Genomic DNA, 18,675 nt, shown 5'->3' with positions numbered 1-18,675 from the left:
CCGTCCTTTTAGGGCAGCTTTCTGCACCCTGCGAGCCATGAATAGCACTCAAGACGGGCCTGTATTGGCTACATTTGGTTACATCTTTGGCTCCCATATTTAATAAGAGGAGCAGCTGTATAAACTAAGATCAATGTGTATTTTTTTTGCACATGTTTTACAGCTGCCACTGGGCTCAGTGGTGCTCTGGTATAACTCCACTCCAAGAGTGCTTGTTTCCATGAGAACTGGATTTAGTCCACAAAGGGTGAAAACTCAGCTTGGTAACATTGTGTTTTGGAATCAACATGTCTGATTTATGTAGTCACTCTGGATATCACTTTTACGCCAAAATGCCTTGAGTCTTTCCTGTGCCACATTCCTAGAACTGTTTGTGCTACAGTTTGTTAACATCTTCCTGGTTCTGAAGTGCTCAGAAGTGAAAACAATATTTCCAGCTGCAGACACCAGAGCCATATAGAGAAGTGCTATTCAAACCCTGCTACTCTAGGTGTCGCTCCTGCCGCACAAAATTACATCACATTTGTTTGCAGCAACTTCGTGTTGCAAGCTCATACTTACTTACCCACTCTCACTGCTGGGTTCTAAGAATCATGGGTTCCCAAATTGCTTCCTCTCAATCAATAGCTATGTTTAATTTTGGCTTTGTCGGTATATGTGACATTGCACTCTATATGATTTTATGAAAATACGCTAATGTAACTGGAATATGCTTCATGCAAAAGGTCTCTTGTAAGGTATCATTACAAAGCTTATAATCTACTGAGTGTGATCATCCTTTTTGTATAAATGTAACATTCTTGTATCTGAAACTAGAAATATGAAATAGAACTCTGAGGGTCTATTGTAATTATGCAAAGTGTGGGCCATTAATGGTGGTTTGGAATCTTGATGACTCCCATTAACCAGGACAATTGACTGCAGATGTCTCTGTTTTACTTGTAAGTCTCCCTGTATACGTGTGTGCTGGCAAGTGGGTAATGAAGACTTACAGTGACATGTGATCATGTCACCTGAACTGAAATCCATCTTTAACCTGGTGCGTTTCCATTGAGAAGGGGGGAGTAGGAACCCAGAGGGACAAAGGATTCCCGCCTTATGCAAAAGATATATAAAGGGGTGGAACAGAACAAAGAGGGAGCCATCATGAGGAATCCCCTAGGTACCACCTGAGCTGGAACAAGGGCTGTACCAGGGGAAAGGATTGTGCCCAGACTAGGAAGGCGTCCAGTCTGTGAAAGAAACTTATTAAAACATCTTTCAGGGTGAGATTTTATCTGTACTCAATTTTATTACCGTATTAGGCTTAGATTTGCGTGTTTTATTTTATTTTACTTAGTAATTCACTTTGTTCTGTCTGTTACTACTTGGAACCACTTAAATCCTACTTTCTGTATCTAATAAAATCACTTTTTACTTATTAATTCACCCAGAGTATGTATTAATACATGGGGGTGGGGCAAACAGCTGTGCATACCTCTCTATCAATGTTATAGAGGGCGAACAATTCATGAGTTTACCCTGTATAAGCTTTATAGGGCAAAATGGATTTATTTGTGTTTAGACCCCATTGGGTGTTGGGCATCTGAGTGTTAAAGACAAGAACACTTCTGTAAGCTGCTTTCAGTTAAGTCTGCAGCTTTGGGGCAAGTAATTCAGACCCTGGCTCTGTGTTGGAGCAGACGGGCGTGTCTGGCTCAGCAAGACAGGGTGCTGGGGTCCTGAGCTTGGCAGGGAAAGCAGGGGCAGAAGTAGTCTTGGCACATCAGTTGGCAGCTTCCAATGGGGTTTCTGTGATCCACCCCATCACAGTATACATCATACTTTTGAGTCCAACTCTTCTTTTCTCTATTATCCCTACTGATCTGTGCTAGCAGTGATTGTGGTGAAGGTGCTTCATAAACAAAATGAAGACAATTATTACCTCTCCCACACAGCCCTCCTTCTGCATGTACTTCCGGATAATAGACCAGATTTGGCACTTGCTCAGCAGTCTTCCACCAGTGGCCACTTCAAAGCTCTCATAAGAGCCGTACTTCTCCAGGACGGCATGAATGATCCCAGTTGCCTGCCACACACACACATAAAAGAGAGTCAGTCTTTCCCCAAGCTACCTCCTACAGTTTCAAGTGCAGCCTCCATAGCTATACACAGATTTCCTTGGGCTACGCCCAGTTAAAGGAATACCTGATAAAAGAATCAAATAGCTGACCGCTTTTGATACACAAAGACATTGTATATATTTTTGTATGTTATCTGATAAAGGAATAACAGATTTTTCAACAATTTTTTGGGTTTTTGGTCAGAAAATGCCGATTCTTTTGGAAGGTTTCTCAGGTCCAGGATGGAATTTCTGGTCAAAACCAGAGAGAAAGCAAGCTTCTAGAATAGCCAATAGTCCCCTGAGGTTAGGGCACTCACCTGGGACGAGGGAGACCCAGGTTCAAGTCTGATTCAGAGCAGGGACTTGAACCTGGGTCTCCCACATCCCCGGTGAGTGCCTAATACCAGTGGACTAGTGACTATAACGGGTCTCCCGCTCCCGCTCCCGCTCCCTCCCTACATCTTTTCATGAACAATTTCCAAATGGCTCAGGTTCATCCTGCATTTGAAAGAAAACAAATTCAATCGCAAATGGAATTTTGTTGCAGCCAATAGACAAAAATCATCACGATGGGTGGTACCTGCCATCCTCCTCACTCTAGAGCACGGGTAGGCAACCTATGGCACATGTGCCGAAGGCGGCACACGAGCTGATTTTCAGTGGCACTCACACTACCCGGTTCCTGGCCACCTGTCCAGGGGGCCGTACATTTTAATTTAATTTTAAATGAAGCTTCTTAAACATTTAAAAAACCTTATTTACTTTACATACAACAATAGTTTAGTTATATATTATAGACTTATAGAAAGAGACCTTCTAAAAACGTTAAAATGTATTACTGGCACGCGAAACCTTAAATTAGAGTGAATAAATGAAGACTCGGCACACCACTTCTGAAAGGTTGCCGACCCTTGGATTACAGCATGACTAACTAGTGTCCTTCTGACATGCTAGTCCCGAGCCTTGGCCAAACAACTCTTAACTTTACTGGTGCTTGGAAATAACGTCTTCACAGCTTAATAGCACAGGCATCATTTTTTTAGCTCCCTTGAAATGCTTACCAGGAGGTTAGTTAGGAAATGCTTACCAGGAGGTTAGTTAGGAAATGCTTACCAGGAGGTTGCCTTCCTGCTAGTTTCCTAACAGCCCTGCTCCACTATTAAATTAAGTCCACTCAAGCATACAGTGAACAATCCAATCACTCAATATAGTCCTACAGTAACTATCCCAATAACCAGCTCATCTGTGACAGGTTTCAGAGTGGTAGCGGTGTTAGAACTGACCCCCCACTTGGTAAGGCAACTCCCATCTTTTATTGTATTGTGTATATACACCGCTACCTCAATATAACACCACCCGATATAACACGAATTCGGATATAACGCGGTAAAGCAGTGCTCCGGGGGGGCGGGGCTGCGCACTCCGGTGGATCAAAGCAAGTTCAATATAATGCGGTAAGATTTTTTGGCTCCCGAGGACAGCGTTATATTGAGGTAGAGGTGTATTTCTGCCTACTGTATTTTCCACTCCACTGCAATCAGGAGAGTGTAGGTATGGGGGGGAGGGGGGACAGATAGCTCAGTGGTTTGAGCATTGGCCTACTAAACCCAGGGTTATGAGTTCAATCCTTGAGGGGGCCACTTAGGGAACTGGGGTAAAAAATCTGTCTGGGGATTAGACCTGCTTTGAGCAGGGGGTTGGACTAGATGACCTCCTGAGGTCCCTTCCAACCCTGATATTCTATGATTCTCCCTGCATCTGATGAAGTGGGTTTTACCCACGAAAGCTTATGCCCAAATAAATTTGTTAGTCTCTAAGGTGCCACAAGTACTCCTCGTTCTTTCAGCTCATTTGTAGTATTGAGAAGTTATTACAGATCAGCCCCATGCCCTTCACGCTTAGCTCTCCCACTTGTAGATCTCAAAGCAGTTGACGAACAGACACAAATAGCCCCACTTTATAGACAGCATATCCAACCACCCACATGTGAAGTGCTTTTGCTCAAGCAATGTCATCTGGTGGATCAGCTATGGGTCTATTAATGCAGTGATCTTGGTTCTGTTCTCAGATCTGCCATAAACTTTGTGTGACCTTGTGCAAACCACAGGCCACAAGGCTGCTGACGTTCAGAGTCTAACTCGGTCTCAAGGATACGTCTGCACTGCAAAATAAACCCCACGGCAACAAGTCTCAGAGCCTGAGCAGCAAACTTGGCCTTGTGTGGCTCACACTCTGAGGCTAAAAATAGATGTTTATTCATTCCCGCTCAAGTGGGAACCTGGGCTCTGAGACCCTCTCCCCTTCCCGGGTTTCAGAGCCTGGTCTCTAGCCCAAGCGGGAACATCTACACTGCTAAAAGAGCCTTGTAGCACCAGCCCTGTGAGCCCATATCAGTGTAGATGTACCCAAGGTGTCTACCTGGGACCTGATTTCTGGAAGTGCCAAGTACCCACAACTCCAGCTGAAGTCAATGAGAACTACGATTGTTCAGTAACTCTGAAAAAATCAGGCCCAAGCTGTTACAACTGGCTACCTAAATAGTGAAGGACCCCCAATTAGTGGCCACTTTTGAAAGTGTTGGTCTTAACCTTTTTGTGCCTCAGTTACTACTTCATCTGAAAAGCGTAAGCAGCATATTTTGCCAACCTCCACGGAAGAGGTTTGAACTGCAGAGAATGATTAAGGCCAGCCAGTGAAACCCTAAACTATATAGGAAGGACAGGTCAGGTCAGAGGTGGGGAGTAGCACCTAGCAGATTTAATAGAAATGAAAAAGAAATGTTTTGAACTGACAGGACCTACCAACCCCAAGTCCTAACAATTCACATATACTAGTGGCCTCCTGATGAGGAAAAGGGAGAGCATACTGTTGTAGGAGACCAGAGAGGCAACCATCTCCAACAATGCAGCGATAACGGGTGACTTCAGTTCTGCATATGTGTCACATCTGTCACACTGGAACAAGAATTAAAGACGCAACTGATCAACATTACAAATGATTGCTTCTTGGAACAGCTAGTTTTACACCAAAAGAGGAGAGGCTATTCTTCCATTAGGCCTAAGCAACACACAGGACGCATATTTCTTGAAGTGGCAATTATATTATTTAACTATTAGTAAAATCAACATCCTCAGGGAAGGGATCGTAAAACTTTAGGAAGATGGAATGTATGATCCTATTGACTAGCTGTGGTTCTTTTTTAAGCCAAAATGAAGGAATTAAAAAACCACGGTTTGAGCATGTAAACAAATTCTACAACCATAACCACAAGAGGCATGTGGATCTCTCACTGAAAAGGAGGCAAGAGAAGAATAAACAGCATGCTTAATTGGTAAGGTTGGAGAGGTTATCTGAGCCAAACAGGTTACCTTCTAAAGGTGGATATCCAGCCCAAGTGAAGCAATGGAAAAAGAGAACATAAACTATAACAGCTAAAATGGAAAGTCAGAGGAATAATAGGGAATTTGAAGAGCAAACACCCAGAGACATAAGAACAAGAAATTCTTGAAGTGTATTAGAAGCAGGAAGTCTTGTTGACCACCAGAGGTAAAGAAAGCAATTAAGGGGTTAGGAATATTGCAGACAAGCTAAAGGATTTATTTTGCATCAGTCTTCACCATAGATGACGTTAAGAACATAAGAATGGCAATACTGGGTCAGACCAAAGGTCCATCTAGCCCAGTATCCTGTCTTCCGACAGTGGCCGATGCTGGGTGCCCCAGAGGGAATGAACAGAACAGGTAATCATCAAGTGATCCTTTCCCTGTCGCTCATTCCCAGCCTCTAGCAAACAGAGGCTAGGGACACCATCCCTGCCCATCCTGGCTAATAGCCATTGATGGACCTATCCTCCATGAATTTATCTAGTTCTTTTTTGAACCTGTTATAGTCTTCGCCTTCACAACTTCCTCTGGCAAAGAGTTCCACAGGTTGACTGTGCGTTGTGTGAAGAAATACTTCCTTTTGTTTATTTTAAACCTGCTGGCTATTAATTTCATTTGGTGACCCCTAGTTCTTGTGTTATGAGAAGGAGTAAATAACACTTCCTTATTTACTTTCTCTACACCAGTCACGATTTTATAGACCTCAATCATATCCCCCCTTAGTCATCTCTTTTCCAAGCTGAAAAGTCCCAATCTTATTAATCTCTCCTCATACGGAAGCGGTTCTATACCCCTAATAATTTTTGTTGCCCTTTTCTGAACCTTTTCCAATTCCAATATATCTTTTTTGAGATGGGGCAACCACATCTGCACACCGTATTCAAGATGTGGGCATACCATGGATTTATATAGAGGCAATATGATAATTTCTGTCTTATTATCTATCCCTTTCTTAACGATGTCCAACATTCTGTTCGCATTTTTGACTGCTGCTGCACATTGAGTGGATGTTTTCAGAGAACTATCCACAATCCAAAACCTCTTTCTTGAGTGGTAACAGCTAATTCAGACCCCATTATTTTATATGTATAGTTGGGATTATGTTTTCCAATGTGCATTACTTTGCATTTATCAACATTGAATTTCATCTGCCCAGTCACCTAATTTTGAGAGATCCTTTCGTACTTCTTCGCAGTCTGCCTGGGACTTAACTATCTTGAGTAGTTTTGTATGTTGGGGAGTTACCTATTCTTTTCAAGTAATAAATATTAAGTTATCAAAAGAGGAGGTTCTGAAACAAAAATTACAGAGCAGCGAGTCACCAGGACCAGAATGTATTAATCCAGGAAAGTGGAATTAGCTTCTGAGGTACTACCAAAAATATGCAATATCCTAAAAACCAGCAGCTTATACCAGAAGACTGCAGGGAAACAAACATTATACCTATCTTGAAAAATAGTACTGGAGGAGATCCTATGAATTATAGGCTTGGGAGCCTTAATTCAGTGCAAGGAAAACTGGTTAAAACTACATTTAAAGAGAATTATAAAACCACATAAATAACACATGGTAGCGATGGCACAGCTTCAGCTGCAAATGGCAGTCTGTGTCTGAACTATTTTTACTTTTGTTGTGTGGATAAAGAACCAGTTTACAAGATATAAAAAAAAATGACAAAGAAGCAAATTACATAGTCACGAGGTGAGAGGCAACTACTCATGCTTAAGAACTTGGCTGAGTGACAAAGATTCTCAGGAGTAGGAACAGATGGTCAATTTTCAATATTGAAAGTGATCACTAGGATATCTCAAGGTTCTGTACTAGAACAGGTGTTTAATATTTATTATCTGGAATAATGGGAGAGAAATGAGGTGGCTAAAGTTTCAGATAACAAAGGTATATAGGTCAGTCAAGACTAGAAAATTCGGATTGAACTGAACACTTAAAATTCAGTCTTACAATGCAAAGTTATGTGCATTGGATGGAAAAATCTGAATTATTCATACACTTTACTGGGTTGTAAGTTAACGGTAATCATCCAGGAAAGAGACTTGTGTGTCACTGCAAACAGCTCAATCCGCAGCATCAGTCAAAAGAAGCCAACAAAACATTTAGATGCAGGAAGAATGAGAGAAAATAAAACTGAAGATCTCACAATGCCATGTCATAAATCAACACTTCCTCCCTTGGGATACTGGTCTCCCTGTCACAAAGCTACAGCAGAAATAGGAGTGGTGGAAATGACGAGAGGCTGAAAAGTTGTCTGTATAAGGAAGACAGAAAAGACTGGGGCTTATTAGTTTAGGCTATATCTACACTACGCACCTTTCAGCGACACAGCTGTGCCGCTACAGCCGTGCTGCTAAAAGGTGCGCAGTGCAGCCACGCTTTGTTGGCAGGAGAGAGCTCGCCCGCCAACAAAATTAATCCACCCCCAGTGAGAGGCGGTAGCTTTGTCGGTGGGAGAGCTCTCCCGCCGACAAACCGCTGTCCACACTGGCACTTTTCGTCGGTAAAACTTCTGTCATTTGGGGAGAATTTCTGTTGTTTTTTTCACGTCCCTGAATGACAAAAGTTTTACAAACGAAAGTGCAGTGTAGACAAAGCCTGAGGAAAGTTGTCTGTATAAGGAAGATAGAAAAGACTGGGACTTATTCGTTTCGATAGAAGAGGAACAAGAGATATAGGAGAGATATAACAAAATGAGTAGGACACAGATGGTCTCAGCAGTTCCTATTCACCCTCTCACATAATAACAAAGGGATATTCAAGGACATTTAAAGGTTATGTCTACACTACAGACCTTACAATGGCACACCTGTACCGCTGCAGCTGCACCCCTGTAAGGTCTCCCGTGTAGCCGCTCGGTGCCGATGGGAGAGAGCTCTCCCGTCGGCATAATTAAACGATCCCCAAAGAGCGGCGGTAGCTATGTTGGAGGGAGAGCATCTCCCACTGACAAAGCACTGTCCACACCGGCGCTTCTGTCGGTCAGGGGTGGGTTTTTTTCATTCCCCTGAACAAGAAACGTTTTACCGACAAAAGTGCTAGAGTAGACTTATCCAAAGGCAACATATTAAATCAAAAATGACTTTTTAAAAACCCAACACCTAGCCAATCTGTGGCACTCACTGCCACAAAAATATGATTGAGGAGAAGAGCCAGTGTAAGATTCAAAGAGGATGAGATATGTATAACAAGAACATCCACAGACAGACAGATTTAATAATATTTAGAGATCAAACCCACCCTGCTTCAGCCTATAGATCATCCACTAACTGCTCTGAGTTGGGAAGAAACGTCTCTTATGTGCAGATTACATAATTGTCTGTTGTTATAGAGTTTCTTCCACCGTCTTCCTCTGAAGTACCTGGAACTGGCCATTGTTTGAGACAGGATGCCAGACTAGATGGTCTGGTCCAGTATTGCAGTTCATAAGAAGGAAGAATAGATCTCAGGACCTCCTGGATCCCAGACCAGTGCATGGCCTCCTGGACTAGGAGATAGTGTGGGGAAGAACTCAGAAGCCACTCTTGCCCTCCTTTCACTAGAACCTAGATGGTCCTGAACCTTTTGGAAATTAGTCGTTCCAGGTTCTGGGTGATTCCAGGGACTATAGTTTGAAATTACATGTGCGCAATGCAACCACCTATCTTCTGAACACTGCTCTGAAAGAGGTATTAATTGTATTTCAGATACAAAGTATACATTTTCAAATCCTCATAACTTGGTCAATTTGCAATCAGTTCTCACAGGAACACTTAACCTCTCTTTTAGGGAGGGCTATTTGCATATCAATTATCAGCCCTTGATCCCCAGCGTCTCAGCACTAAGGCACACAGAAAGTTAAGAGTGCGTACGTGTACACAGCACATTTTTACCTCAGTCTCCTCTCATTCAAATGATTGAATGTTATTTGCTCAAACCTATATACTCAATCACCATGTGTGGTAGAGACCAAGCCTAGAAAATTTCAGCCCATAAAGTGAAAGTTTCAGAAAGTTACAAGCAATCAAAACAGGAGGCTAGGCTGGAAACTGTTATACAACCTTAACTACAGCAGGTCACAACCATCAGCTGCTAGAATACTCACTGAGAAAAAATAGCAGAGTTAAGGTTGCTGCCACCCAGTGGAGCCTTCTGCTCTTAATATCTTTCCCCAAAGCGATAAGAAAAAACAACCCCCAAACTTAGTACTTTGCATACAAAAGACAGGAGACGCACTGTTAAGGTGCTGCTTCACACACAAGACAACCACATCTCCCTCCAGCTCCTAGATGCACCATTCATTCTTTTGGGAGCCGAGCATATTTACTTAAACTACACAGAAATCATTGTAAGGGTACGTCTACACTTACTTCCTGGTTCGGCGGCAGGCAATCGATCTTCTGGGATCGCGTCTTGTCTAGACGCGATCGATCCCGGAAGTGCTCGCCGTCGACGCCGGTACTCCAGCTCGGCGAGAGGAGTACGCGGCATCGACGGGGGAGCCTGCCTGCCGCGTCTGGACCCGCGGTAAGTTCGGACTAAGGTACTTCGAATTCAGCTACGTTATTAACGTAGCTGAATTTGCGTACCTTAGTCCGAAGTGGGGGGTTAGTGTGGACCAGGCCTAAGAAATCCCCTAATGCATGGTTAGTCTTTAACAGCGACTGTGCCACTGGAAACAGTAGGAGAGTAACTTGTTGTGTGCAGTGTGATCTATCAGCCAGCAGCAATCGCTCCCCATATCAAGTAAGGAGTTCTTATTTATTATTTGTATTGCAGTAGCAGATACACAAACAAGGGAACCCAGGCAGACACATCATATCTTGCCATAGCACTCTTACTGAAGGCATACCAGAACGGACAGAAATCATCTTGACCACTCACCACACAAAAGACCAGCTTCCTCCAAGACACAAATGACTTCCTCCACAAACTCCACAACATTAACAGCCTCCCTCAGAACACCATCCTCGCCACTTCCCTAGACACCAACATCCCTCAAAATGACAGCATCGCTGCCTGCCTCAAATATTTACAAGACAATGGACATCCCTCAGATAGCACCCCAGATACATGGCCGAACTCATCCATTTCAGCCTAACCCATAACAATTTTACATTCAACAAACACTTTGTCCAAACCAGGGGAACAGCCATGGATACTAGGATGGCTCCCCAATATATCAACCTCTTCTCGGGTTCTTCTTGAAGAAGAATTTCTGGACAAATGCATCATGAAACCAATGATATACCTGAGACACATTGATGATATTTTCATCCTCTGGACAGATGGCTTAAACTCGCTCATAGATTTCCATCACAATTCCAACAATCACCACCAGTCAATTAAACTCTGGAACACTCCCACACCGGCATCAACTTCCTGAACACCCCCACCAGCTTCAACAATGGAACCCTACAGACAATTATATACAAGAAACCCACAGATCACCACACTTACCTTCATAGATCCCCAAATACACCAAGAAATCTTATCTACAGCCAGTTGCTAAGATACCACAGAATGTGCTCCAAGGAGAAAGTCTGGGATATACACCTTAACACACTTAAAAACACCTTCATCAAACAAGGATGCTCCACCAGAGAAGTAGATTGCATCATGGAACGGGCCACCCAAACACCCTGAGAGAACCTGCTTCCGTACAGAAATAAAACCCCTTCCAACCACACACCCCTAGTTGTCACCTACCACCCCACACTGGAACCTATACAGGATATTATCAAACAACAACAACCAATACTTGATGGTCACCCCATCCTGAAAGGAAGAATCCTGAATTCACACTTCTGGCCTTCAAACAACCCCAACCCTCCAAGCTCATCATCAGAAGCAAGCTCCCCACAGACCAGAACACACCAACTCAAAGCAGCACTGGACGCTCCCAGAACAACAGCTGCAAAACCTGCAGACACATCTCCACTGCTGCAATGATCAACACTCTCACAACACACCTTTCAAGATCCGTGGGCCCTGCACATGCCTATCACAACATATGGGGTACCCCATCCAGTGCACTCAATGCCCCACAAACAACTGTGTGTGTGAAACCAGACACTCACTGTACTCTCCATGAACTCACACAGGAAAATGATAAAAGACAAAACACCCTGTCACCTGTGGGTGAACACCTTTCACAAAGCAATCGCTCTATGTCTGACCTATGAGCACTCATCTTCAAAGGAAACCTGCAAATCGCTTTCAAATGATGAGCCTAGGAGCTTAAATTCATAACTCTGCTAGACCGGGGTGAGCAAACTTTTTGGCCTGAGGGCCACATCGGGGTTCCGAAACTGTATGGAGGGACAGGTAGGGAAGGCGGTGGCTCCCCAAACATCCTGCCCCGCCCCCTATCCGCCTCCTCTCACTTCTCACCCCGACTGCCCCCCTCAGAACTCCCAACTCATCCCAGGACCCCCCGCCCCTAACCACCCCCCGGGACCCCACCCCCATCCAACCCCCCCGCTCCCTGTCCCCTGACTGCCCCCTGGGATCCTCTGCCCCTTATCCAGCCCCCCTGCTCCCCGCCCCCTTACCATGCCGCTCAGAGCACCAGGACTGGCAGCCACACCGCCCGGCTGGAGCAAGCCACGCCGCCGCGCAGTCTAGAGCACTGGGGCAGGCTGGCCGCTCTCACAGCCATGCTGCCCGGCAGGAGCTCGCAGCCCCGCCGCCCAGAGCGCTGGCAGCACCGTGAGCTGAGGCTGTGGGAGAGGGGGGACAGCAGGGGAGGGGCTGGGGGCTAGCCTCCCCGGCCGGGAGCTCAAGGGCCAGGCAGGACGGGCCTGCGGGCCCTAGTTTGCCCACCTTTGTGCTAGACACTATCATGGACTGAACAGAGACACTGGATATATGGCTTATCACAACGATTTGTAACGGACTAACCCCCTCTTTTTGTCCTACTATCTTGAATGGTCCCTTAGAATATGTGCTAACTACTTATGCCAAACAATCTGTTCCATTTTACATTTAGCTGGGACACCGGGAGTACCTTTCAAAGACCTGGAGGAGAGCTCTTTGTAAGCTTCAAAGCTTGTTCTCTCACCAACAGTTGTTGAGCCAATAAAAGATAACTCCAATTTTCCAGCCTAATCCGACTGCATTTAGATTTTAGAGAAGATTCAAAATTCTGCTTTAAACAAGAAACACGTTGCAGTCTTAACTATGGAGGGATTAGCAGTTGCTCCATAAAACATAAGCTCAAAGTCAGAGGTAATGTTGTTCTAGCCGCTTTAATTCTGAATTTGAGATTTTGGGCTCATACAGTTTCACACCAATGTATCCTTTCTTTTTTCCATTTTATTTATTCTAACATACCAACTTTTCACAATCTATAATGTGGGGTAATGACCACTATGCATCAGTGTACAAGAGCACTCTGTGACAAGATAAAGCCCAACAAGCTTGGAGACGGAACAGAAATATCTGAAATATAAAAACAAGGGCATCAGTTATTCCATTCAATAAGGTGGGTTTCTTAGGCTATGTCTACACTACGCAGCTTTTAGCAACACAGCTGTGCTGCTAAAAGGCGCGCAGTGCACCTGCTGTTTGTCGAGAGGACAAAAAACTTCCACTCCCAACAAGCGGCACATTAGCTCTCCTGCCGACAAAATGCTGTTCACACCGCTTGTCGTCGGCAAAACTTTTGTCTTTCGGGGGTGTGTAGTTTTTTTAACACCTCTCACAAAAGTTTTGTCTTTCACTTGCCAATGTAGACAAAGCCTTAGTATGAGCCCTTCAAATGAAGACATGTTCCAGAAAACCAGTCAAACGATTATTTAAATGTTGCAGTATGTGATAGACTCCTTGACATCAGGGAATTGCTCTGACAGAAGGATATCCCCTCCCCCACCAATGCTGGAGGAGCATTATTCCCTGGTTCCAGCCCTGGCTGTACTTAGGGGGAAGCTATCTCCAAGGTGTCAAACCAGCCCACCTCCTTGCTAGACGGGGGAGAGGGTTATCCCCTGAGTGTTGACCTAATCTGGCCCCTTGCTGTGTGGCGGCTTTAGTCTCAGGGCAAGAAGACAGTCTGGCATTTTGCTGTAAGGGGTGGGTGGGTTTGTGTGTCCGTCCCTTAGGGTAATGAGCCAACCTGCCTGTGGGAGGGATGCTCAAGGGACTGGTTTTTTACCTGTGTAATGAACTGGTCTGATGCATCTCTGTATTTCTCCAGCACAGCCGTGGGGACAGGCTCCTCATACTCAAACTGTGGGTTGTAAGTATAACAAGACTGGAAGAACTTCTCTCTCTCCTTGTCAACATTCAAGGGCCTAAGGGCCACCAGCAGGCAAGGACTCCTCCTGCTGACGTTGATCTCCTCAGCCTTTGGCCTGGCAATATGAGGCAGGGAAGCTGCACTGCGGATCTGTGCACGTGCCCGGCCACTACTATTCACAGTGCAGGTGCTCTCGCTACGGCGCATCCAGCTGCAGGGGCTTGGGAAAGCAGGGCAGATTTCCGACAGCCGCCTGACCTCGGGCCTTGCTTCTGAGACCTTGGAGCACTTGAGCTTGGTAGGCGTTTTGAGCCTTTGGCCCAGGTGGGTAGGGTCTGAATCTGGAGATGGTGAAGGGGAGAGGTAGGAATAGAGTTGCAGCCCATTGTGTTCAGAGAACTTTTTCCCGCCCCTCTCGCGCTGGGGGCTGGCGCTCAGGACATTGCGATGCCGCTCATATGACTGTGTCCCCGAGTCCAGCACCATCTTCCTTGACCAAAATCCTTGTCGAGATTACATCAAACCGGGCGCTCTCCTCTCATCTCAGCCCTGTACCTAGAGACACACACAAAGAGATGCAGGAACTGCACAAACAACCTCAAAAGAGAAGTCTCCTAAACACCAGGATGCTGTAACTGTGATGACACCGCAGTTATGAGGAACAAAATACCTCTCTTCTTCGAATTTCCCAAGTAGGTTGGCTCTTACCTACATCTGCAGGTAAATTCCCCACATCCAGAAGTTCAGTAACCCCAGACATGGAGGCAAGCCCAGCACAGCCACCAACTCTCCAGAAGAGATTAGACCAAAAAGCACCAGGTGATTTACAGCCTCACCTTCATTTTCTCACTCAAAATTGTAGCTTTGGATCTAAAGTTTTCTGTGCTTGTTATGTACCAAGAGGTCATTTCCACAGTCAGCACAAGTATATGCACAGCTTGTGCACCAATCTAGTTTCTAAATGCACCTTATTAAATCAGTGCAAACCATGCCCCCACCCCCATTGAGGGTTTAAGTGTCCACAGAAAGGGTTTGCTGCTTTAATTAAATCAGTGCACACACTGCACAGATACAAGCCCTAAGTGTGAGTTACGGGAGTGGAGGAAATGTGCTTTTCCTATTGTTAAAAAACCCCCAGTATTTCAATATAACTAGAGCTAACTTGGCCCTGACAGAGTTCTCAATGAGGAGCATGGATTTGGTTTGGTTTAAAGGAAAAATTAAGAATAGAATAAAACAAAACTATAAGGTGCAGAGGTCTGCCTTACTGCAGTGTTAAGATTGCGGAGTTAAAACCAAGTCACGAAGTGCAGAAGTTACAGTTCCCACATTAATGAGAACTGAACAATGGCATGCCATAATATTTTTATATGCAGTGGTGTTGTAGCCACGTCGGTCCCAGGATATTAGCAAGACAAGGTAGGTGAGGTAATATCTTTCACTGGACCAACTTCTGCTGGTGAGAGACAGAAGCTTTGGAGCTTATCCAGAGCTCTTCTTCAGGTCTAAGGCTAGGTCTATACTACAGCGGGGGGTCGACCTAAGATACGCAACTTCAGCTACGTGAATAGCGTAGCTGAAGTGGTGTATTTTAGGTCGACTTACCTGGCTGTGAGGACGGCGGCAAGTCGACCGCTGCCGCGCTGCCGTCGACTCCGCTACCGCCTCTTGCCGCGGTGGATTTCCGGAGTCGACGGCAGAGCCATCAGGGATCGATTTTATCGCGTCTTCACTAGACGCGATAAGTCGATCCCCGATAGACCGATTGCTACCCGCCAATCCGGCGGGTAGTGAAGACGTGCCCTAAGAAACTTACTTCAGGTCTAGGAGACCTGAAGAAGAGCTCTGTGTAAGCTCTGAAGATTGTCTCTCTCACCAACAGAAGATGATCCAATACAAGATATTACCTCACCCATCTTGTCTCTCTAATTACACTTTTAGCCAGGCATGCAATTCTGCAAACAGGCATTCTTCATGCAATGTTACATCGCACATATGGTGCATGCGAGGTCACGCTATGTGGAGGACACTGTTCTTTTCTACAAAATGGCATCCTCCATGCACATTCAGGGGCCAGACACAGTCATCCCCCAGGCACAGTTTCCTGGGGCATGCAATGCCTGCCTTGCATATGTGCCACTGGAACTATATGCACTGATAGGGCATTGCTCAGTCTTGTTTTCTTGCACAATGGGTAACTAACATCCCTCACCCAGGGTGCGTGGACACTTGGGGCAGCAAGTGGACTGAGGAACTGCTGCTTCTTTCACAGAATGGTCCTGCTGCCACTAATTTTGTACTTTGCTCAGGAAAAGAGTAGCCTAAAGTATGCTGGGAAGTAGAGCCCGTGCAGCTGCTGGGAGCTGGGGTGTTGATCAGGCAGCTGCTGCTAGGAGAACAGCCTGTGAAGAGGTACGGAAGGGTGCGGTTTTTTTGTGGCGATGGAGGTGTGCAAAATGTTAGGGTGAATTAAGTAACGATAGAAACAAATTAAATAACTGTTCAGGTCACGCTGTCGAGCAATCAAAGGTCAGGAAAGGCCAGAATGAAGTTTGCCCAAGCAACCTTAATGATCCCCCCCTCCCCTTATGATAAAGTCTCTAACTGCATCGTCCCACACTTTTAGTTCTTAAACCTGTGGGGCAGCCTCCCCTGGGTGCAGGCTGGTCTAACGGGGAGGGCAGAGCAGGCCAGGCCTGGTAGACAGGGGCCTGGGGGAAGGGGAACACCGTGGGGCGGGGACGGCAGAGGGCGCTGCGGAGTGGGGATGGCGGGAGGTACTGGGGGGGGCCCTGCAGGGCGAGCACTGGGCAGAGGCGGGGACGGCAGGGGGCGCTGCGGGGTGGGGATAGCGGGAGGTACTGGGGGTGCTGCGGGGCGGGGACGGCAGGGGGTGCTGCAGGGTGGGGATGGCAGGAGGTACTGGGGGGCGCTGCGGGGTGGGGATGGTGGGAGGTACTGGGGGGCGCTGCAGGGCGAGCACAGGGTGGGGACAGCAGGGGGCGCTGCGGGCTGGGGATGGCGGGAGGTACTGGGGGGCACTGCGGGGTGAGGACGGCAGGGGGCGCTGCGGGGTGGGGATGGTGGGAGGTACTGGGGGGCGCTGCAGGGCGAGGATGGGGCAGGGATGGCAGGAGGTACTGGGGGCGCTGCGGGGACGGGGTGAGGACAGCAGGGGGCGCTGCGGGGTAGGGATGGCGGGAGGTACTGGGGGCGATGCGGGGCAAGGACGGGGCGAGGATGGAGGAGGTACTGGGGGGCGCTGCGGGGACGGGGCGGGGACAGCAGGGGGCGCTGTGGGGCGGGGATGGCGGGAGGTACGGGAGGCGCTGCGGGGACGGGGAGAGGACAGCAGGGGGCGCTGCGGGGTGGGGATGGCAGGAGGTACGGGGGGCGCTGCGGGGCGAGGATAGCAGGGGGCGCTGCGGGGCGGGGATGGCGGGAGGTACTGGGGGGTGCTGCGGGGACGGGGGGACAGCAGGGGGCGATGCGGGGCGAGGACGGCGGGAGGTACTGGGAGGCGCTGCGGGGAGGGACAGGAGGGGGCGCTGCCGGGTGGGGATGGCGGGAGGTACGGGGGGCGATGCGGGGCGGGGATGGCGGGAGGTACTGGGGGGTGCTGCGGGGACGGGGCGGGGACAGCAGGGGGCGCTGCGGGGTGGGGATGGCGGGAGGTACTGGGGGGCGCTGCGGGGACGGGGGGGACAGCAGGGTAGGGATGGCGGGAGGTACGGGAGGCGCTGCGGGGACGGGGAGAGGACAGCAGGGGGCGCTGCGGGGTGGGGATGGCGGGAGGTACGGGGGGCGCTGTGGGGCGAGGATAGCAGGGGGCGCTGCGGGACGGGGATGGCGGGAGGTACTGGGGGGTGCTGCGGGGACGGGGGGGACAGCAGGGGGCGATGCGGGGCGAGCACAGGGCGGGGGTGGGGATGGCAGGAGGTACTGGGGGTGATGCGGGGCGAGGACAGGATGGAGCGCTGCGGGGTGGGGATGGCGGGAGGTACGGGGGGCGATGCGGGGCGAGGACGGCGGGAGGTACTGGGGGGCGCTGTGGGGTGGGGATGGCGGGAGGTACGGGGGTCGATGCGGGGCGAGGACGGGGCGGGGATGGCGGGAGGTACTGGGGGGCGCTGCGGGGACGGGGGGGACAGCAGGGGGCGCTGCGGGGTGGGGATGGCGGGAGGTACTGGGTCGCTGCGGGGCGAGGACGGCAGGGGGCGCTGCGGGGCACAAAGGCCTGTCACGTGCTTGCTGGGGCCCGCGCGGACGCGTCCCGAGACAACAGGCCCCGCCCCCAGAGCCGCTCTGCCCCGCCCCAGCCTCCCCCTCCCGCCAGGGGGCGCCACAGCGCGCGGCGCCGGGCACAGCCGCCCCCCGCCTCATCCCTCGCACGGAACCGGCCGCACCCACCGCGCGGGGGACGGGCTGGGGCAGCGGCCCGGGTGGGAGCGAAACTCGGTCCGGCCCCGGGTCACGGCCCGGCCCGGTCCCACCACCCCCGCCGCGCCCCGCCCCGGTCACAGCCCAGCCCCGCGTCTCACCCCGGGCAGGCCTCGCGCAGCCCGCAGCTGTCCTACATTCCGGCCCCTCTCACCAATCGGAACGACTCAGGGGGAGATCGCCCCGCCCCTCCTTCCCATTGGCCAGGCACAGCCGCGGGGCTCCCCCTCCCACCGGGGCCGCGCGAGATGCTTGTCCTACGGAGGGGGGCTCCGGCGCGCGCTCCTGCCCCTAGCTTGCTTCAGTGCGCGCGCGCCTGTCCCCGGGACCTCCTGAGGGGAGGGGCGGCAGCCCCCTCCCAGAGGCTCTGCCCAGCCCTATATAGAACCTATAGGCTCTTTGCCCCCTGGAGACCCAACCCACCCTAGCCCCTATATAAGTACTCTATAGACACTCTGCAGTCGCCCTCTAGACTATATGCTATGATAACACTCTTTCCCTTCCACTAGTGTGTGAGCAGG

At 48.9% G+C, this 18,675-nt stretch overlaps 1 protein-coding gene across 1 annotated transcript in view; it reads right to left on the bottom strand.

Moving 5' to 3' along the window:
- Nucleotides 1–14,200, bottom strand: part of MATCAP1 (microtubule associated tyrosine carboxypeptidase 1) — a 43,257-nt gene extending 29,057 nt beyond the window's left edge. Inside the window, exons 1-2 of the mRNA XM_065416477.1 lie at nucleotides 13,631–14,200; nucleotides 1,925–2,068 (exon numbers count right to left, since the gene is read on the bottom strand). Coding sequence (XP_065272549.1) covers nucleotides 1,925–2,068; nucleotides 13,631–14,200 — 714 coding nt within the window. The remainder of the gene's footprint in view (nucleotides 1–1,924; nucleotides 2,069–13,630) is intronic.
- Between the last annotated feature and the right edge of the window lie 4,475 nt (nucleotides 14,201–18,675).

The sequence above is a fragment of the Emys orbicularis genome, chromosome 14, assembly GCF_028017835.1.
Source record: "Emys orbicularis isolate rEmyOrb1 chromosome 14, rEmyOrb1.hap1, whole genome shotgun sequence".
In the NCBI taxonomy this organism is placed as follows: domain Eukaryota; kingdom Metazoa; phylum Chordata; order Testudines; family Emydidae; genus Emys; species Emys orbicularis.
This window is presented reverse-complemented; position numbering and strand designations above follow the sequence as displayed.